Source organism: Calonectris borealis, chromosome 21 (genome assembly GCF_964195595.1).
Source record: "Calonectris borealis chromosome 21, bCalBor7.hap1.2, whole genome shotgun sequence".
Taxonomy (NCBI): Eukaryota; Metazoa; Chordata; class Aves; order Procellariiformes; family Procellariidae; genus Calonectris; species Calonectris borealis.
Genome location: NC_134332.1, coordinates 6,578,343 through 6,599,833, shown reverse-complemented (window position 1 = coordinate 6,599,833; position 21,491 = coordinate 6,578,343). Strand labels below are relative to the sequence as shown.

The window sequence follows — 21,491 nt, the reverse complement described above, 5'->3', positions numbered from 1 at the left end:
AGTAGCTCAGGAGTGCTCTTGCAACTGCATAGCCTGATGTTAGAATCATAGAATCATTTAGATTGGAAAAGACCCTTAAGATTATCGAGTCTAACTGTCCACCTAATACTGCCAAGTCCACCACTAAACCATGTCCCTAAGCACCACATCTGCATGTCTTTTAAACACCTCCAGGGATGGTGACTCAACCACTTCCCTGAAGTTGCCACACTCCAGCTCCCAACTTTACATGTGTGTGTTGCCCTAGGACCAAGTCCTGCTTTTTGCAGAAAGGTAGTGGGTGCAAGGAACATCCATGAGCCGCTTGTCCTCCTGAATGGGTGGACCATGATGGTCATCCCTTTGTTCTTCATAGTGGGGATTGCGTGCTAATTGTACAGCTCCCCCATGTGACAGAGCCTCTGCGTGACCATCTCTGGGGGTGCTTAGGCATCGAGGAAGACAGTTTGGGCAACTGCCATCCCATGCTAGTGTCTAAAGGTACAGCCTGGCACTCGACAGGCAAGAATCTGGAAACAGAAAAAAACCTCAGCACTGTATGTTAACCTGGAATGATGCAGAAGGTTAAACCTTGCTTCTTGCACAGCTCCAGCTGTGCTGCTCCAAAGCATTTTGCATTTGGCTGTGCTGAAATTTAGTTCCAGGGAGATTAAATTACTCTTTCTTCATCGTTCATATCTATCCCCTGTTGCTGGCTGTGGATGACAAATGGACTTCCCACTCCTTCCAGCTCTAGTCGCTCTGGGAGGTATATTGTAGCTTTGTTAATCTTCTCCCTTTTGGGAGGAGGTGTATAAAAGCAGTGGGGGAAAATCCTGGCTACACAGGTTGGGATATGCTGCTCTATCGCGAAGCAAAGCAGAAGGTCGTTCTGGAGGTCAAAGCCATTTTCCATTTAGATGATTAATGGCTGTTATGAGCGTGGCCTTTTGTGGCAGCTTGAACTGGAGAGGGGTGTTCTGAGGTTGAGCACCTCTGAAGGAAGAGGACAGTGGATGTGATGCTTTGGTATGGAGAGTCTTCCCTATTGCAGCAAGTCTTCGTCTCCTCCCCCAAGAGATGCTGGTGTGCTTGCAGGCTGAGAGTGCTTGGCTGCTGGGTTTTGTTGCCTTGGCTGGCCAGGAGGTAGGTGGTTGTTTCATCTCATTGTTTGTGAGCCTCCACCCTAGACTGTCCATTAGCAAATATCAGCCTGATTGTGATGCTGCAGACCTTGGAGAGATTGTTCTACAAACCTGGGGAAAATGGATGGCTGGGGAAAAGCTGGGATTAGCTCTCTTCAGTCACAGGTCTGTTGGGTGCAGGAGAACAAGCACAGCAGCAGGATGTTACAAATGTCCTGGCAATAGGAGACTGGAGATTGTATTTACTATATACCAGGGAATGCACGCCTTGACCAAGGGTTCCTTTCCTGAGTGGGTTGAAAGCAGAAAGCTTTTCCGTGGTTGGAATATTCATAGATTTGCTCTCGTATGTAGGCCTTGATGTGTGATAAGGGTTGAGCTCACCCTGCCTGCTTGATTCTCAATATATTTCAGGAAAATCTCAGTCATCCACGGGACCTGAATCCATCAGAGAACCAGGAACTGCTTTTGTGGCGTGTTGTGGGGGTCTCTCAAATAAGGTTGTCCAGTAATCCAAATGCTGACATAGGTGGTGCTTGAGAACTTAGGGTTAAGGTGGGTAAAATGGGTATTAGCATTAACGTCTAAGCTGTGATAGCTCACAGATAGGAGCATTCAGAACCAGAGTAGAAGGCTGGGGTGGTGGTTGGGACTGGGGTGGAGATACCTTCTTCCCTGGGCTGCCGGAAGGGGTTTAGGTCAGGGTGGTTAGAGACAGTGATCCAGTTCCTATGTGCATCACAGAAACAAGTTTAATGCAGGTGCATTTCAATTTTTTTCAGTTTTAACAGAGAAGCTAAAGACTAAAATAGACCTGGGCTTGTAGTCCAACTCACTTTTCCCCTTTGGCTGGGGAAAACTGAGGTGTGTTAACCAAGAAGCCCCCACTGCTATTGCAGCATGTTTAAATTGGTGTCACCTGAAGATGAGGGAAGGGCAGCTGCAGCAAAACAGCAGTGTATTGAACTGATCCTTCTTTCCTTGGCCTTTAACCATTACTCATCTCTTTCTTTCTCTCCTGCGCTGCTTTCTGTGATGCTTGGATATGCAGAGCGGCAAGGGCTTTTGGAGAATATCTTTCACAAAACCATCCCGAAGGTAGAAACGGCTCAGGTAAGAGAATTGACATACCTTGTTTATATCTGTGTGTGCATGCACCTATTTATTAATAGGCCTTAGAATAAAAGTGCATTTATTTATCATCTAAAGGGTTAGTGTGAGATCTCAGCAGCAGAGAGGCAGGAGGAGTCGCCCTCTAGATCTGTGAAGCCCTTGAGGAGAAAAGGCAGTGTGGTGACTCAGGGGTTGGGTGGGCTGTGGGGACAAGTTCAGTGTTAGTGGACAAGTGCCCTGTCATAAATTCACCCATAGAGCTGATGTCCTTGGAAGAAGTTTCAGCTGGGAAGTGAAAGACTGTACTGCACAAGGCTTCTGCACTGGTTTGTCACTCCTAGGTCTTGCTTTCACTGGGGAATAAAAAAGGGTGAGTTACAGTGTGTTAAGTGCTTAAGTGAATGTGCAGCAATCTGTCTTTGCTGGCAAAGGTAACCTCTGGATTTATTCCCAGGGTTTGCTTCAACAGGGGTTAAAATGAGAATTGCTTTGTCTAGTGGAGGACACCAGCATGTGCTAGCTAATGTGTTAATTTTTTTAGATGCAGATATTGTCCCTGTCAGCTTATGACAAGTTCTGCTTGATGGGCAAGAGAGCACAAGAGCAGCTCACTTGACTTCTAACAGGGCTGTGTCTTCTCGCTGAGGAAAGAAAACATTTTGCAGACAATAAATTCATTACAAAACCTGTAGAAAATCCTGTGGAATCCACAGAAAATCTTGTGTGAACAAGTAGCAGATTGTTGGGTAGCGTTGAACTGTTTTGCAGGGGATAAAGTTATTAAATAGAATGTAATGTAGAGTGATGTATGTAAACTGTAAGTGTGTGTGTTTAAACCTGTACAGGCAGAAAATGCCTCTTGCTTAAAGAGCAAGCCCAATCACACTAGTCTTTGACAGCCAGCTGAATAAGTCCCTGCCTTTCTTCTCGGATCTGTTCTAATGACCTTCAAGTCGTCCTTGGCTGAATTGTGCTAACTTTGTGAATGGAAGGGCTTTAAAACAATGCACTGCAGTTTTCTTTGATTTTTTTCAGGCATGAGAAACTCCAGTGACACATTACTTACAATATTTGCTCTAAGAACAACCCATGGTGGTAGGAAGGGAAGGATAGAAGACGGCTGGGGTTTAATGCAGCTGAGACGAAGCGTCTGTGAGGCAGAGGGAAGGAAGGGGTTGGACAGACAGTGCAGAGACAGGCCGGGCAGGTCTGAGGAGGCTTCCCGGGATGGCAAAAGCATCCTTTATCATGATCACTTTTACAGCTGCTTCTGTTTGCTGGTCCTTTTCTGCAGTAGTTTCCAACAGGGAGAAGTGTTGTCTCCTGCTCACTTTGTATTGCCCTCGTAGTGCCTGTGGGGTCACATTCAGGCCAGAGAGAGAATCTCTGATGGAGGTGAGGAGAAACGGCAGATCTGTTTGGGTGCCTGAGACCTGGGGAGCCCTGGTCAAAGCCAAGGAGTAGGAGCCTCTCTGATGCGCAGTTACAAAGCTGTTGTTTTACTTGGCCTTATGGGTGCTCCTCGTTGCTCGTTCCTCTCTCTGACTGTAGATGAGGAGAACACGGGAATGGAGCTGATGTGACTTCTGGATAATGCGCCACTGTCAGGCTCCCCAGACCAGCGCTTAAGCCCTCCCTGTGCTTGTAACATATCAGTAAGCTCTCCAGGGAAGCCTTCTCATACCCGCTGCCCCCTTGGTGTATCAGGCTTGAGATCGTATTTGAATCCAGGTGAATTTAGTTGCCGCAGGTAAGAATCAAGCAGCGAGAGGTACACATGGATATACCACAATCCTTATGGGATCCTTAAATATTGACTTGGAAATAAATAAAGTTCCCTAGAAATTACTCTAAATGTTTATAGAAGAGGGAAAAAAAGAATCATCATTTTTTAAGTCATCTTTTGAAATTCTGCAGTGTATAATTTAACACAATCTGTAACATTTCTTTATAAATAACTGTGGTAGGAAGGTTCCTATCCTATAAAAATATTGAGAGTAGAAAATTTGGCTCCCTTTTGTTTGTCCCAGTAGTCCAATAATAGAGTCCAATAACTCCTTACTTCCTGCAGAAATTCTGTGTATCTCAGTACCGCTTTTGCAGCTTTCTGAACGCTTCACCTTTGGCTCAGCAGAGCGCTTAAGCTGTATGATTAGCTTTCATCCAGTGACTCCAGTGAAACAAATGAAGGGTCTCTTCTACATAAGTTGAAGATGTGGCACATATATAGAAGTACCTGAATCTGCTCCAACTCATCAGCTTGGCTGAAGAGAGCAGGGAGAGGCCGTGTTACGGCTGTACAAGCCCACCATATCCTGTAGTTAAATTCCTACTTGCGTGTGTTGGTGGCTTAGTTCCAGAAAGCCCAGCACACTGAAGAGTTGAGTCCTCGGCGCATGTATGTCTCTGTTCATAGCACTCTGGGCTTTCACCATGCGTGTCTTTACCTGGTGGGATAGGCCTGCTTTCCGCTGTAATAACCCCAGCTGTACATGTGGGTGCTCCCTGCACTGCCAGCAGACTGCAGCTGGGATTAAGGCTCTAGCCTAAATGTGAATGGAAGGAGGCAGGCCTTGACTTCAATAGTTTACAGTCCAGAAAAAAAAGGTTTAAGAAAGGTTTAAAGTCATTGATGAATGCAGTGAGGGAAAAGGGTTGTGGTCTTTGAGGAGCAGGAAGGTGGCAGAGCCATCAGTGGGACAGTGGAGGCGTAAATGGAGGAGGGAAGGGCAGGATCCTCCTCTTCTGTGGATCCAGGAGCTAGAATCCTCCTCTCTCCCTGCAGAGAACAATCCTCATGCAGAAAATGAGGTGGGTGTGAATCCTTGGGATGCTGGTTCTTTTGCTGCTTTACCTGCTAATTCAACTCCTCGGCAGAAGGGTGGAGCTCTGTAAGTCCCCAGGCAGACGCAGGAGACCCACCATCTGGACGGAGATGCCAAGTGTGCAGGGACTGTCCCAACTTACTCCATTTCTGCTGCACTTTGTTCTCTGAGGATCGTCCATTTTGGTTTGACTTTTTTATCTTTAGAGTCCCTGGACTCCAAGGAAAGGAGGTGGTATAACGGCTTTTGCATCCCACCTCTTACTTCACATTCCACAACTGATCAAAGAGCTTATTCTTTGGTGGTAACTTTTACACCCCGGAGTCTATTTCTGGTGGCTCCTCTGGAGAGCTTGTGTGTGTGTGTGGCAGAATGGCTTTGAGAAACTGGGGAGTGGTAATGAAGAACTACAGAGGCGTTGTATATCGGCAGGATGAGCCAGCTGCCATGACTGAGCATTTTAATGAGGGGTGAATTATTTGCAAGGCTTTGTTCACCTTCTGTTTTCAATAAAATTGCAGTCTGTCCATGCTTCGCTTCCTTCGCTAGGGCAATGGGTATGGAATTGAACATCAGTAAGAGGTAAAGGCGATTGCGGGGTACTGCAGGGTGTAATGTAGTGAGAAAAAGGTGAGGGGAGGGAGATTCTTCCTGATGCGAGACCTGAGAATTTCGTGGCTTAGAAATATTGTGTCACTATCCCTATGCAACTCTTTGATGTCTTATTCTGGGGAAGGTTTTTACAGGTGACTTGGCGGGTGCGTTTATCTCTCCTCTATTTCTTGGCTCAGAGTGGTCTGACCATGTTCTGCGAGGTTACAGGAGGGGTGAATGGCAATACAGATTTTTCTTCTCTTTGTTTCCCTTTTGGAACAGGGAAGCTGCCTGCTGACGGGGTATGAGTTGTTGGCAGAGAATGAAGGGATTGTCCCCTTGGGATCACTCAGATTTTTTTCTCCTGATCTTTAAGATATTCTGAAGAATTAGAGAAAAGGGAGGGTTGGAGTCTGCTGCAGCTGGCAGGACATGGATCTGTTAAAGGAGCTGGTGCTGAGGTGGTAATGCATCTCCTGCTCTCTTCCTGCCTCTGTTCCTTGCTGGCTTATTCACGCAGGCTGAAGGTCTGGGAAGGTTCCCAAGAAGGGCACTCTCCCATGTTCAGCATTCATTCTGATTACAAGGCTGTTGCCAGAGTCCTGGCTGACTCTTGTAGCTTTCTGGTACCTTCCAAAGACTTTCCATCTTGTCTGTGGCATGGTTTTAGTGTAGGAGTGGGTGTCCCTTGGGACAGACCTAGAAGAAAGACAGGGAAAAGGATTGAAATGTTGTGAAAAGGAAGTGTAAAAAGGCTGCAGAGAGCAAAATGTAGAAGAAAGAATCACTTAGAGTCTCACCAGTGCTTGTGGGATAGAGTTTTGGACATTCCCACAGTCCCTTTCTCCCAGCTTTAGATGTCAGAGGCCCCACACTGAGATGCTGCTTTAGATTTCTTTATCTGCATGTACTGGAACTATGAGAGGAAAAAGATACCGAGGGCATGGGGCAGTGAAATTAAAAATGACAGCAAGTGGAGCGCTTGAGAAACTTCCTCCTCTCTGGGGGAGCAGTGATGCATCCCGGTGAGATGGGATTCAGACACAAGGATCCTGTGCTGAGGAGAGGAAGGGGGTTATGCTGGATTTTTTCCTGATACTTCTTTATCAGGCAGTTTCTGTTTTGCTCGGTTATTTGGAGGGCAGCTACTGCTGCTGCTGGAGTGCTGGGGCTGTCGCTGTAGGGTGCGGTGCCGATCTGCCTGCTGCAGGCTGGCTGCTCTGGGCAAGCTGCGTGTGAAAGGCTCTGGAAACGAGAGAGGGAAAGATCCTCGCAAGTATATAAGGTGTGCTTGGTGCTGCAGGGATGATGAGCCTTGGGCCAGAGCTGCCTAGCAGGTCTGTGGTTATTGCAGAAACAGGAAGGCTACTTTGACTGGCTTGCATCAGTACAAACCAAAGGGGATAGTTACCTAAAACTGGAAGAAGCTTCTTTTTAAGCTCAAAAGAAGTCATCTTCACTTTTTTTCCTTTGTTTTTGCATGACGTTTCAGCCATCAGTGAAAACACTGAGTGTGTAAAGAGAGGAGGGCACCTGTGAGCTTCCCCAAGCCAAACAGCAATGGGTAGCAAACGCGTTTGCTGAAGCTCCTGTGCCACGTGCAGAGACTGCACTGACGCAACTACTTGTGTTTGCACCCTGGGCTTCTGCCACTTCAGAAGAAGGGGTGTGAGTGCGTGTGGAGGGCAGCAGCCATGCAACAGAGGAGGTTCCTGACACTGCCAGGAACTGACATGGGGCTTGAGAAACTCCAGCGTGAGGTTTGCAGGTGCTTCAGTCCAAGCAAGTGGCCTGCAAGCTGTGGTTTTTATGAAGCCATGAAGTAAGGCTGCAGCTATACAATGCTTTAAGAGGAACCTTCGATTTGCCGATGTTCAAACTGTGGAGCTGCCAGTGGAGCCTGATTCAGGGTAAGCAGCGAGTCTGCCTTTTTCCCTGGAGGATGTTTCCCTGTCCCTAGGATGGTCCCCAGCAGCGCATCTGGCCCAGCTCTCGCTGTATCCCGGTGCTGACGTGGTGTGGCTGGCCTTGAGCAGTGGAGGTGGCCTTTGTAGAAAGAGCCCATGCTCCGGAGGGGTTTGTTGGCAGCCTGAGTTCAGGGCAGAGCAGGGATGTGAAATCTCATCTCCGAGGGTTTCAGGCTGCTTCCAGGATCGGCCAGCACAGGTATGGTGTGGGTGTATCTTAAAACTTGCCATGGAATATATTGTTTGCTTGTAAAGTGAATAAAAACGTAGGTCACAGTGTTACCATGGAAATGCTAAGGCCCATGGTGGAGCTGCCACTTGCTCCTTTGGGTCGTGTCTCACAGTAACAATTTCATCTATTCACATTAATGTTACAGGCCAGACTAAAAGGTTACTCATCTGTGAGGCATAATGTTGACAGTGTCTTCCGTTTGTTTGTTGTTAGGCCCATTTCAGCGCAGGAGACTAATTGGAACCATTTTGTCGTAGTTAAGTGAGCAGAGCAGCTCCCTTACTGAAGCGGCCCTTGCCTTTTCTCTGTGGCTGAGCAGAGAAGCGTGTGACGTTCCTTCCTCGGGAGCGGTAGGGTCAGGGTGCCCGATAAAGTCACGGCGGGGCTGGCTTGGTCAGGCTTCGGGTAATCCCATAGCGAGCGTTGTGCATGTCATTCGCTCGCTTGACTCTGAAGCAGCTGCGCGGCTGAAATGCCACTGTGACCTTTTTTCAATTGTTGTATCTCCATTCTTATCTTCCTTCCTCATGCTTCAATATTTTGAACAAATTTCCTGGGTTTTACCATGCCTATTTCTTGACTACGTTTCAACCCTGCAGACCTGCGAGGTCGGCTGCCAGCCTGTCTCTGGAGGCAGGAGCCCTGTGCTGGCGGGGTCACGTTGCGGTACGTTGGCATTGGGAAGGACAGAGCTGACATGGTAGGGAGCTTGGCATTATGGCTCCGATGCATGCTCAGAGAAGGAGCAGAGGAGAACAGGACCTGATGGCCTCTTAGCACACCTGAGGGTCAGTGGCAGGCATACGGGACATCTCAGAACTGAAATTGCAAGAGAAACTGTTCAGCTGTGCTGTTTGAAAAGATGTTACTGTTTTCGGAATGCCCTGGGCTGTAACCAGTGACCTGTCTGCTGTCGTCATTGAGGATATCACCTGGACTCCTCCTGGTGTAAAGTAAAAAAAGCATTAACTTCATTCCTCCTACTACGAACAATGCTCTAAGTCCGTATAATGTAAACCTAAAGTCTTTCCATTCATCTTCAGTGGCCGAGACAGTTCTTTCATTTAAAGTTGGTACCATAAACATCAGGTCCAGAGAGGTCCAGCTGAGATGGAGCAGGACAGAGAGAACTCTTTTTCTGAAATTTATTTTTCTGAGATGACAGATCGTTTTTTAATAGGGTTTATCTGGATTGCCCTTTGCCACTTTGCTTCTGATGCTGGAGCTGAGGTTTTAAATCTAAGGTGCTTTAATCATCAGTTTGGCTGCTAAATACAATAATAAATTTGGGACTTCTTTTTTTTTAAGCTTCTTTCTATGCCTTGTGGCTATATTCTGCTTTGATTTATAAACTTCTCATCCCATGGGGTTACAAGGCAGTCTGCATCAGATAAGATTTTGGCTCGGTGAGTCCCTCCACTGCTGTGAATGGGCATCAGTCAGCTGAGGCTTATCCCAGCATGTTACCTCCTCTCGAGAAACTTCATGACAGCGGAAGAAAATGTGAAAGTCCTTTCCTTAGTTACCTGGGTCAGAGCTAGTGCTCAAGTTAGTTACTGGATGAGAAAGGATTATTGTAAGTATCTAATAGTAGTAAGTGCCTAATTACCAGGAACTACATGTACTGAGAACGTGGATTCTTTCTTTCCCAAGATACGTCAAATTAACCGGTACAGATTATCATTGCTGTCGGTGGTCATGCCTTTGGTGATACGCATTCCTTAATGACTGTGTTGGGCAGTGTTGCATGGAAGGTGAAGAAAGAAGTATCAGAGAGGAGCAAGTGAAGCCAGAGACGTGTTCAAGTAAATAAGAAGGGGAGTGAGAAGTGGATCGGCCCTTGGGACTGGCCTGTCGAGCCCCCAGGCTCAGGACAGGCTGTTAGACTTAGCCCAGGTAGACAGGGCAGTGATGAAGACATGATTGGGATGTTTCTGTTACCAACAGACACACGATCTACACATTGGTCCTCTTCCCTTCATCTTGCTGTTCAGTATCTCAGGCACAATAAATCCATGTAGAGCACAAACCTAGATGGAAAGAAATCCGTTTGAGGAACCTGATTTGTCTGCTCCAAGGTAGCTTTGCAGCTGTGTGAGACAAAGGTGTTGCTGATGAAAGCAAGTGGGAGAGCAGAATTGTTACCTGGTCAGCTTCATGGAGAGGATGGAGAGGATGGCTGGAGAGGATGGCGCTGTGCCAGGCTTCCCAAGTCACGCTGTCCTGGGCTGGCGTGGCGGTTTGATGGAGCAGCTGGTTGTGGGAGAGGTGGCAAGAGCCATGTGAAAACGAAATGAAATGGAGCAGCAGTAACCAGGCAGAGGGTGTTAACAGCAGTCTGCTTCAGCTGACTCTTAGAAGGCAAATCCAGTTACTGCTGAAGTCCCCTGTTACTCTTTCTTGGTTCTCTTCACTGAACATCCCTGTGGCTCAGATTTAATTCAGCATTGATTTCTGGACCAGCTTCTTTCCTAACAGAAGCAAACTATTAACCTAAAATGCCATAGTGGAAGCAGGTGCAGTGCTTTGGCACCTGAATCCACTTCACTGCAAGCACAGACAAGGGAACTGGTCAACTGGTAACGGGCTGCTGGTGTACGTGAACACGTGTGTGAATGCTAGCGCAGACTTGCTCCCTGAAATGGTGCAGGTTCGTTTTTAGGCGCCAATAATTCATTATGAAGGATGTTTGAATCTCTTTTCCTTCCATACTAATTTTTTTCTGTAGATAAATTCTTTACTAACTAGAAGACTTGAATAAAGCTTCACATTCGGTTTGCATATGAAGTTGCTTCTCCAATGTGTAGTTACTGAAGGTGCTAAATTGAATGAAAAGAAATGATTATCCAATTGTTTGACAAAGAGAAAGCATATTGGTGTGGTGACAGGCCTTTGTAGTGTAGACCATGAAAACTCCTAGATACCTTGAGTAAGGGACGAGTAAGGTAGGAAGAAAGGATTATCCTTGCATTTTGCATGCTAGATCAAACAGGTAGTATATGTCAGATATATCCAGTCGAGAATTGTAACTCTGCCATGATTTCAGTAAAAAATTGACTCTTACTTGAAACCAGTCATGTCCCACTTACATGTCTGTAAATTTTATGGGGCTGAACAGACCTCAATGCTTATAAAACAGAGACTGGAATTGGTCTCTCTGCACTTGTGATCATCAGCATTTTCAGACATACTATACTTTGGGCACTTCATTTTTCCATTTATCCACAGATACCAGAGCTCAGAATTTCTCAGATCTCTGAATTGCGGTGCTGTCAGTGTGTGGGTAAAGGTGCACAATCCTGTGTGTTTGCTCTGTTGAGGCTATACGTCTTCCATAGAAATATTCATTTCAGGAGGAACAGGGGCAGCTGTCAGCCACTATTTTGTGGTGTCTTAAGAAATATGTAGCATCATTGTGCCCACACAGATTAGTAAGTTTGACAAGTTGAGACGAGTACTTAGAACTGGCCTTTGTTTTTAATTTAAAAAATGGTGTGCTTGGCACTACTAGCCAGCACAGCTCTTGGCCGATCTTGAAGAGTCATTTGGTGGTGTTTTCCCAAGACCTGCCCACTCTAGAGTTAGTCTTGGAACTGGAGGGAGTCTGAGTTGCTGGAGAACAAATGTGGTGGCCTGTTGCCTCTTGAGGGGTGACAAGTGGTTGGAGAGAATTTGGAGCCTGTGAACACTTTTGGCACTGGTTGGTCCATGACACCGTATCCTGCAGCTGGTAGGACTCAGTGGACAAGCTGTTGAATGACAGCTGGTGGAGCAGCTTCTTCCACTTGAATGGCTTGCAGTTGTTCTGGTGGTGGCCCTTGTAGTCCATCAGGCTCTCCTCCTGGAGGGAGGTGCCGATATGCAGGAGACCATGGGTGAAGTAGACCACTGCCCACTTTTCATATTTTACCTGGACAGTATCAGTGAGGTGCAGGACTCCTCGCTACACCTAGGCATGCATTTTGGACTTCATGTGAAGTCTGGAAAGACAGCATCAGCTGTAGATTCAAGAGACATAGCTCTTTCTTTAGGACTCCTACAGGCTTCTTCTCCTGGTCAGCTCAAGGAGTCACACACTGCCAGCTACAGTATCTGGAGACTGTGAGGTCTCATTAGGAGACAAGTGAAACGAACCTGAGTTGTGTCAGCCTGAACGGTCCTGACAGTCACTTCTTGAGCAGAGCGGCCAGAGATGTATTTATCTCCTACTGGTGCTGGAGGACGTTGTATCTGAAGCAGCAAAATGAGATAAGGGTGACACACTGTACCAGTACCAGCTAAATTCAGTTCAGTCTCGGCTGCAAACAGAGCAAGGGGAGAGGCCCTTGGCAATGTGAGCACAATCCAGGATGGGCTTCAGATTCAGAAGCTGAAAGTGTACGTCCTCAGCTTGGGAAGGCTCTTCCCAAGGGCACAAGGAAGAGGGGCGCAAGAGCACTTCATGGGAAGCAGAATGTGGCAGCAGTGAAAGGTCCATGTTGCACACATACAACATCAGACTCGTCCTGCGATAGGTCTCTTCCTCCTTCCTCTGTTCATGGCCAGCTAAAGGGTAGCCAAGCCTCAGATTGTTGCTGAGTTCTTCCAGGCCATGGCTCAGTAGCTAAAGGAAAGATGTTCATTAAGTATCTAGTGAAGTAAAGGCTTGGCTTTGCTTTCTGCCTCTGTTTAAAATGTGCTGCCTGTGCTGGACACTAATGATTTTATTTTTTCTGGGGTAGTAGTCACATGAATAATGCATTCCCTGCTGAGCCTTTTTAGCAGTCCCCTAGCTGCTTCCCTTCAGATGGGAAGCGTAAGAGGTAATTAACAGCCACTTGAAAAAAGGATTAGCAGGTGGGTGGGAGCTACTGTTGGGTTCATGCATGGAATTGCCATGGAAATGCTGAGATTTCCTGGCACTTCATCCAGCGTGTGGGCTCCAAAGATAGTTGCACTCATGGGCCTCTCTCCTTTCGATCTTCCTACCCTACAAAGGGAGCGGCTGCATTTTCCTTCAGGACAGCTTCCGCAGGCTGTGCTGCGGCCATCTGCACACATGATGAGGCCTGCTAGCCAGCGGTGCCGCAGAGAGCGGGACGCTGGGTTGCAGCTGTCAGCTGCAGTCTTTTTGCATTTCTTTCATGTCGAACCAATTGGCAGAAAATCGGGCGTGGGGGGGAACCAAACCGTGGTGGTTTTCCCCTTTTCCTTTTTTCTAAAAAGTAGTAACTTGGTGCACAAAACATTCAGAGTTTGTCCCTTCTTAGAGAAGTTGGTGCTGGTCCTTGTCCTGCAGACTTTCGCCAGCTCAGTAGCCCTTGCGTGGCTAAAGCCGCTGAAGCAGACAGAACTGCGCAGCTGGACAAGGGCTGTTTTGCACGTAAGCGTTTTCAGGCTGTGCAGTGAGACCTGCATTTGCTTCTAGCCTTGGTTGGTGGCCACACATGCTTAAAATATTGGGTGCATTTGTGAGAAATATCTCTCATTTCAGTACCAGCTCTGGAGGTTTAGAAGGCTATGGGCATGCATTCATCTGAAAAGGTTCCTGGGGGAACCTTCTGTATCTCTCTCCCCCTTCCCCTTTCTGCAGCAGTAACAAAGAGTCTCCTGAATTTGTTGGTGTCTGGGGTGCTCTGGTTTTAAGGAAAGTGTGCCATTTGTTTCAGATCACCTGTTAGCAGACTCCTACATTGGACAGGAGGACTCCCCTGAGATGCAGCAGGCGGCACAGAACAAGCGCAGGCTCTCCGTCATCTCAGACGGCAAGTTTGAGAGGAGCTTCTCCGAGGAGCAGGCAGAAAAGATGCCAAGCGAGGGACCGAAGCCACGAGTCTACACTATCTCCGGCGAGAGGCCGATGCTGTCGGACCATGAGAATGAAAGTATGGAACTGGTGGTGATGAAGGGGGCTGCCCAAGAGGAATGCCACCACGGCCACCAAGTGCACAGCGCTGGCGGCTCTCACGGAGTTAGCAGGCATTGCAAGGGCTGGCCAGGCAGCCGGCAGGGCTCCAAGGAGTGCTCAAACTGCACCCGTCTGGCTGCCCCTTCCCAGCATTCCTTTGACCTGGAGCAGCATCAATCCGGTGAGACTGGGTGGCACAGAAAAAGGCTGGAGAGGATGTATAGTGTCGATCGAGTGTCTGGTAAGTAAGGGTGAGTGCTGGGTGCTGGAAGGACACAAAGGGACTCATTGACACAGGGGTGAAGGGTGACACCCATCTCATCCCAGCATGGACGTTTCGTTGCCGTGTGCCTCAAGTTGGGCCCCGTAGTGTTTCCCCTTCGGCGCCTTGCTGGTACCTTGCGCTAGCGTCCGTGGAAAGGGATTGTCAAAGGAGGAGTTTGAAATAAGCTGAGCTCAGTTTGAGGCCAGCTCGTCCAAGCTCCATTGTCTCCGTTTCTAGCGTATAAGCAGCAGATGACCTGGGTGGTTTTCATGACAGCTTCACGTAGCTTAGTGAGGGTGATCTCTGTGGGCTCCCTTTCTGTTGAAGGAAGAGCAAGAGAGGAGGGGCTGTGTCAAAGCACCTGCATTTATGCTCATCCAGGAGGCAGTTCAGAGCGGGACCCCCTCTGCCTCATTCTGGGGCTGAGGCAGGGGAAGTCTTTGTGAACGTACCGGGGTGCTCAGAGGGAGCCTCAGCTCAGCTCAGGTTCCGTGTTCTGTACGTTGGTGCATCCCTGAAATGCTTGTCTGTGTGGCTGGAAGCAGCATAGCAGGGTCCCTCATGTAGTGCCACCTCACGGTCTTTCCATAAATACTAGCAAATAACATGATATTGGACTTTATTCCCCACTCGCTATCGATTTGCTCAATGTTTTCAGGGAATAGGGCTTGTAATTATTCAATTGCATTAAAAAATTCCTGATTGTCTTTAAAAACTTAACTATTAATCAAATAGATGTCACAATCTCTGTGCTTTGAATTATAAGCTAGTACGCAGTCCATCTTTGCCTGTCAGCTCTATGTGTGGCTGGCAGAGAGTCTGACCTAATTTGTCTGATTTTTTTTGTAAATACACATCAAGGCTTTTAGAACAGAGTGTCCAGCCAGGAAAGGCCAAGGTTTTCTCCTTGAAAATAAATTGAGTATAAGGACTGTAGAGATCAAACTGTACATCTTTCCTGGGTTCATAGTTTTCTAGTAAATACCATAGTGATATTTACTGGAGGCAAAATCACAGAAAGGTTGAGTTCTCGACCATGTTTTCATGCCTAGATGCTTGAAATCCTGTGACTAAATTAATACGTGGACTAATACTAAAGAATAATAATTAGAAAATAATTGACTATCAAGTGTGCAGAACACCTACAGTCCCGCTAATTCCTGTACATAGTTTTTAAGCATTGTTTCTCTGTTTGCTCCCTGTGATTTTTGGCCTTCGCATCAAACACTACATGTGCAAATTTAGACTTTATTGTTTTTATTGCTTAAATGCAAGAAAAGGAGCAAGAAAAGTTTTCCTGTATGGAAACCTTTTATGGTTTTATGATTAACGGTGTTTTACCTGCTAAATGATGGCTCTGCATATGATGACACCCATATGTGGGAAGAGAGAAAAAGAAAGCCATTTCAGTCCCAGCCTTTCAGGAATGGCGATCACCAACCCCAGGGGCTTAGTCTTGTGGAGATCAGGGTGCTGAGTTGAATCAGCTGCAGCCTCATGATGTGTACTGAATTTAGAAAGTGAAGATTTCCTGTTCTATGTTAAAAGCTTTCCTAACAAATCAAAATTGTGCTCTGCGCTGTGGGACTGAAGCAGGTTCCTTGATACAGAAACCAAAGGAAAGCTCCAGATCACTAATGGAAGAGTTTAACTCCTCATAGCTGGAGCTAAACGTCTCTGCTGGTAAACATGTCCTAGCAAATGCTATAGAGAGATGCCACATTCCGTTTCTGGGCCTTGGGATTTATAATATGTATTTTCAAGTAGGCAGCAATTTTTGTTAGGGACAGTTATCAATGTGAAATGGAGATTGCCCTTCTGAAAATATATTGGAGTAGTTATTTAAATGGAAACTAAGTGGACAGCGCTGAACCTGCAGATGCCTCCATGGGTATTTCGTGTTTCGTACAAGCAGGCAGCAGCTACCCTCGGTGCTTGTCTCAAGCTTCGGAGTGCTTGCACGTGTGGCTGCACAGCAGCGCTGCGCCTCTGAGACCAAATCCCATCATAGCACTGGCATCATGGAATGAAAGTTTTCTCAGCTTGGTCTCGTTTGCGCTCTTTATGCAAGCGTTGTTACTCAGAGAAAAACCGAGAATTGAATGGCACAACTGCTGCCGGTTGCAAGAAGTATTTCTTGGAATGTCCTTCATGCATGGCTAGGAGAGAAAACAGAGCAGAGATGAATGGAGGCGAGAGAGAGAGACTAATTTCCCCAGAAGTTCACTTTACAGTGCTGCTTTCTCTGTTTGGATTTACATGACATGTTATTGCTGCAAACCCAATACTCACGGCAGTTAGGCCAGATTGGCATAATTTAATATGGATTTTTATGCTGAGTTTATGATGCCTAACACCATTTCAGAGAAGCACAAGCTGTTGTCTCCTGTGCTGCTCCTGGCATCTGATACAAACACATCCACTCATGGACAGAGGTGCTGAGATTTGCATGCAGCCTGGCAAGTGGCTGGAGATGCTGAACGTGGTGGTGGTGTTCCTCCACTCTTACCCAGGCCCATGGTTCCTTGACTATTTCATCACGGTTGATGGTAACAAGAAAGGAGAACAAGATGCTCTGCCTGGCCAAAAAGGGGCGTGCTACCTGCTTCCGGAAGCAAAATAGCCATACTCATAATTTGAATTTTAATTAGCTGGATGAGCTCTGAAGCTGAGCTGTGCTCCCTTGTCCACAGCTGTGTGCTTCTCTGCTACTGTTCTACCTCTGGCTGGTAAGGAGGCGCCTCTGAAGGATCACAAATCCTTTATTCTCCATTGAGTGCTGTGGGTAGGGGGGTGACATCTTTCCTATGTGGACTCCTGTCTGTGAGAAAAGGAGGGAAGGCTTCCAGCAACTGTCCAGGCAAAGCCTCATAAAGGTATTAGCTGTTGTTCATAAGCTCTGCTTTGAATCAAAGCTAGTGGCTTAAAAGCTGTAAAATAGAGATTGTCGGTCCTTTGAGATGCATAGTCCTTGAGAAGTCTGTACAGAATTGTTGGCTAAAAAGGAATTTGTACAACTTCTCCTTCACCACTTTTGTGGGTTTGAGACTTCAAACAAGTAATTCATTTACAGTCTGAGCTGTTTTGCATTTCTTCTCTATCTGTTTTTTGGAGGAGAGCAGACATAGGAACTTCATAATAAGTATTTTGCATACTAGAATGCAGTTTTCATTTAACATACGTATTTCTTTAGGGTGCCTTTATACAAGGCTTGACATAAACTGTTAGCTGAGAAGGAGTGTCTGTTACAGCTTTCTGTATGATTTCTTGGAAGCTTCACTTCAAAGGAAGCCTCCCCAGATGCATTTAGCATTTTTTGGGTCTGTAATTGCAGCCACTTCTTGTACTTTCAGGGAACAGCAGGATCAGTCTGTAGTAGATGATGATCTGTACAAAACATTTGGTAAGATGTCTGATCCGTAGTAATTATGTCTGCAGTAGGCATGCAGGGTTTGATTTGGTTTTGGCCAATGAAAGTGAATAAGAAAAATACTCTTGACAATGCCAGAATATTAATGACTAAGATACAGCTAAGATGTAGTTGCTAATGATCTTAAAACTTGAATGAGTGAAGCAAGACACATGATTAGCAACATGTGGCAAGGCATTAAGCAAAGAAGCCACAAATTGGGAGTGAAGCAAGATGAAAAATCAGGTAGCCCCAAATCCCAGGGATCCAGTCCACTGAGATCTCACACGTGTTGTGTCAGTGGATTTTAATACGCCTCTGATTCCCCACCTGACTGACTCCAGCCTGAGAGTTCTCAGTAAGAGCTGCTTCTTGGTCAGATTCCTCCTTCTGGTCACCACTATCCCACACACATAATTAGTGACTGACTTTGCTGCCTGCTTTTTGTCTTAGTGGTCATTATGTGAAGATGATGCGATGTCCTAATGCAATGGAATTAGGAAATAATCCGCAGTTGGTTCAGGCGGGGCAGTTTACAAACATAAGGGACCAAGTAAGGACAGAGTTATCTGCAGATTGTATAGCTGATGTGCGGTTTGACTTCTAAAACCAGAAAAACTCATGAAGGCCGGTTCATCAGGAGCAGGTGTGTGAGGGCTTTATTGAAACTTCAATGGTAGAAAAAGAGAGTCTATCTCAGGCTTACAGTTGTGAAGAGAGGAAGGTGAATGCTTTTCGTCTTCCACGGGAGGCCATGTCAGAAAGAACTGGATGAATGGGACATTTCAAACTAATGGTACTAAGGAAAAGGCAGAGGCTGGAAAATGCTTTTAATGAAAAATGTTTCTTTCCCATTTTTTTTCTTGTTAAATGTCTCTTCTGTAATTCCTGGATTATTCTAATCTTCCACGCTTAGGACAGAGCTTTCATTCTTCATTAGTAGCCTGATAAAAAGGCTTAGCACAAATTTACAAAACACTCGGTGGTAGTGTGCATATATACGAGGAGGAGGAGACTCTCCTGTTTAGTGCAGGGCAGGATGCTGAAGAAAAGTACTATGAGAAAGATCTTGGGAAGTCTTGCTGTTTGGATGATGTCTCTGCCCGCTGGATTCTCAGGTTTTGCTCTGTCTCTTCCAGATGATGTCCCCATACGAACCTGGTTCCCAAAAGAGAACCTCTTCAGTTTTCAAACTGCTACCACAACTATGCAAGCGTAAGTGAAACTACTGCTGTAGCTTTTATCGTGTATCTTGAAGTTCGCAGCCCACTCAAAGCTGTATCTGAGAGCCTGGAGCAATTGAGTTATAAGTTTGGCACTGCAGTCTGGGGGTGAGAGAGCGAGAAAACCTTGTTTCTTATTAACTTCTTTTTTGCACTTATTAGTTCTCTGTCCTATTACTCCCACTGGTTAGGTTTTACCTTCTTTAACTCCTTGGGCTACCCAGCTCTTCTCTGCTTCCCTTATTTTCTCTGTGATGCTGTGCCCTGTCCCTGGCTGCCTCTGCAGAGCGAGGGTCCTGTGGGAGCACCAGTTGAGACCCTCCACCACTTGCTTCTGCTGCAGCCACTGCCCCGAGAGAGCGTTATTCCAGGCTTGCCCTCCGTCCGTCACTCCAGAGGAGTGCAAAATGTGAAGGGATCTGAGTTAGGAACAGCCTGTCCCTCCACACTCCACGTCCCTGGTTGCTGTGCGTTGGGAGGAGGCAGTTCTCAAAGGACTGAAGAGAATAAGGGAAGCCTCATTTCCAGGTTGTACCGAGCTTGTCAGGAAATACCATCTTCCTGGTTTCAAGTATTTCCTACCTGGCTGGAAAGCCAAGGCAAGCAATGAGGGAAATGAGATGCTGTTCTGCCTTCTAAGACCCTTCGCCAGCCTTGTCACCTTTTTCCTGTGTCCTTCTTCCAATGTCTGTGTCACCTTCAGTTCTACTGCTCTCTTTATTTCTCCTTGTCCTATCTGGTGTCCTTTTTGTAATCTGTTTCTCTGCTCTTTTTTCTTTCCCATGTACCTTTCCCTTCCCAAATCCCAAAAAGAGGTTGATTGTTGATGTTGGGATAACCCAGACTGGATCAGACCTGTAAGGACTGATGCAGTGAGGGCTGGATCCAGCGTTGGGGAGAGGGGTGGCTGCTGAGATATTGGAAGGGATCTGCATCCCCCAGAAAAAACAGTTATCTTCATGCCCTTTCCCTCCAGCTCACCTGGAGGTGTGACCCACCTGCCCAGCACAGGGAACAGCACGGAGGGGGGGGACATTTGCCTGGTGCCAGTCTGTGGAATCTGATGCATGGTGGTGGGATGCTAATCCCACCCTGACAGTGGGAGTGAGGAGTCTCCATGGGCTTCTGCTCTCTCTGTATCGCCCTGGCACTGCCTCTCTTACCTGACCTCTATGTCCCTCTGCCTCCTCTTCAGGAGCTGTAAGTCCAGTGGCATCCCAGCTGGTTAATGCTCCTGGGCACCAGGCTGACAGGGCCTGTGGGCAGTCCGAGGGCAATTTGACAGATGCTTTGCTCTTTAGAAATGTTGGCTGGTAACAGCGAATGGTATTTTACAGTTCTGATCTGACACACCAAACCGTGCCAAAATCAGGACATTTCCTTTGCCTTCAGGCACATCCTTTGCTATCTGAAGTCATCTTTGCCGTGCACAAGGTTTGTTGCAAGATGGTGGCCCATGACAGGGCTTACAAGGCTTGAAGCTGTTGGAGGCCAAAGTGAGGTTGGTTTGGGGAATGGTGCCGTAAGGAAACCCTTGAGGAGCACAGCCCCCTTGGTTCATGTAGCTCCCTGTGTAACGTTTCTGGAGATTCTGTGCTGCCTCTAGAAATGGCACAGAAACATCTCCAAAAGTTCAGGGCACTTCCCTGAGCTGGTTGGAATGGCTCCCCCAGGTGCCTCTGTCCTCCTGGCCTCTGCTCTAGTGTTTTCAGCGCACCGTGCTTGCTTCATAGACAGACAGCGTGAGCTGACTTCACAAGTCTTTGTCACTGTGGGAGAAGGTCTCCCTGCTCCAGAAGGGAGATGATGCTGAGCTCCCGTCGTAGCTTGACGGGCCACGTTCAGCTGTCAGTTGTACATCTGCATGTTCTCTGGGTCTACACAGAGCTTAATGTGCATCCAAGCCACATGCCAACGCTGCCCCAGGGAGGATTTAGCTCGGTCAAGTAGGAGTCTCACCACTGAGAAATGTTTAATTTAAAAAGCAATTTCCTTCCACCTAACAAGAAATATTCCTTCTGGAGTGAGAATTCCCTCAGAACGCTGGCCAGGGCTGAGCACTAATGAATTCCTCTTCTCTTTCTTTTCCCCTGCATCTCCTGGAATCTCTAGCATCTCGTAAGTATAATCTTCATTTTTTAATTTCCTTGTTTGTTGGTGTCCTGGATAAACTCTCCTCTCCTCTCCTGTCCATCATATTCACTTCTGCTTTCCCTATGGTAGGGCTGTTTGTCAGCTGGCAAGAGGTTAGATGGCTGCACCTGGTAGGCCTACGTGGATCACACCGCAACCTTCCTCATCTTCGAAATGGCGACTACAGTTGCTAGCATGCTTTGTCCCTCTTGATGCTGGGATACAGAGGTTTTGTGTCTGCAGTCTCCTAGGTCCATTCCTCCGTAGCAAGGATGATGGCTGCTTGCCCCCATTCTTTGGGCCGTGCTCTGGCCACTCTTATGTTTGCTTTAGGAATAACTGCTTGTCCAGCCACCTACCCTAGAGAGTGAGGACCTTTGGTTTGGTGAGTCTTTTGCCTAGCCCCTGACTCGCACGCAGTCCTGCAAGGGCTGGCTGTCTTCCTCGGTCAGCCTCTCTCTCTCTGTTGTCTGGTGAGAGCTTTCCTGTCTGTGTTTCATGTCCTCTCCAGTTCAAAGCTGTGTAGTTGGTTAATGGCTTAAAATGGTTTCCCAGGGCGTTCAGGGGCTACGCAGAGAGGAAGAGACGGAAACGAGAGAATGATTCTGCAGCTGTTATACAGAGGTAGGGCCCGTTTTCTCCCACAGCCGTAACCTTACCTGGTGTTGCATGGGCCCTTCGGGTGTCATTAGTGACGCTTGATGACGTTGAACGTGGTT

The 21,491-nt window shown here is 47.0% G+C and overlaps 1 protein-coding gene across 2 annotated transcripts in view; it reads left to right on the top strand.

Moving 5' to 3' along the window:
• NSMF (NMDA receptor synaptonuclear signaling and neuronal migration factor) overlaps positions 1–21,491 on the top strand; it is a 47,962-nt gene that overhangs the window by 6,726 nt on the left and 19,745 nt on the right. The window contains exons 2-5 of one of the 2 annotated variants that reach the window (XM_075170484.1): positions 2,176–2,237; positions 13,504–13,983; positions 18,556–18,631; positions 21,328–21,396. In XM_075170484.1, coding sequence (XP_075026585.1) covers positions 2,176–2,237; positions 13,504–13,983; positions 18,556–18,631; positions 21,328–21,396 — 687 coding nt within the window. The remainder of the gene's footprint in view (positions 1–2,175; positions 2,238–13,503; positions 13,984–18,555; positions 18,632–21,327; positions 21,397–21,491) is intronic. The other variant, XM_075170485.1, reaches the window with a different exon arrangement.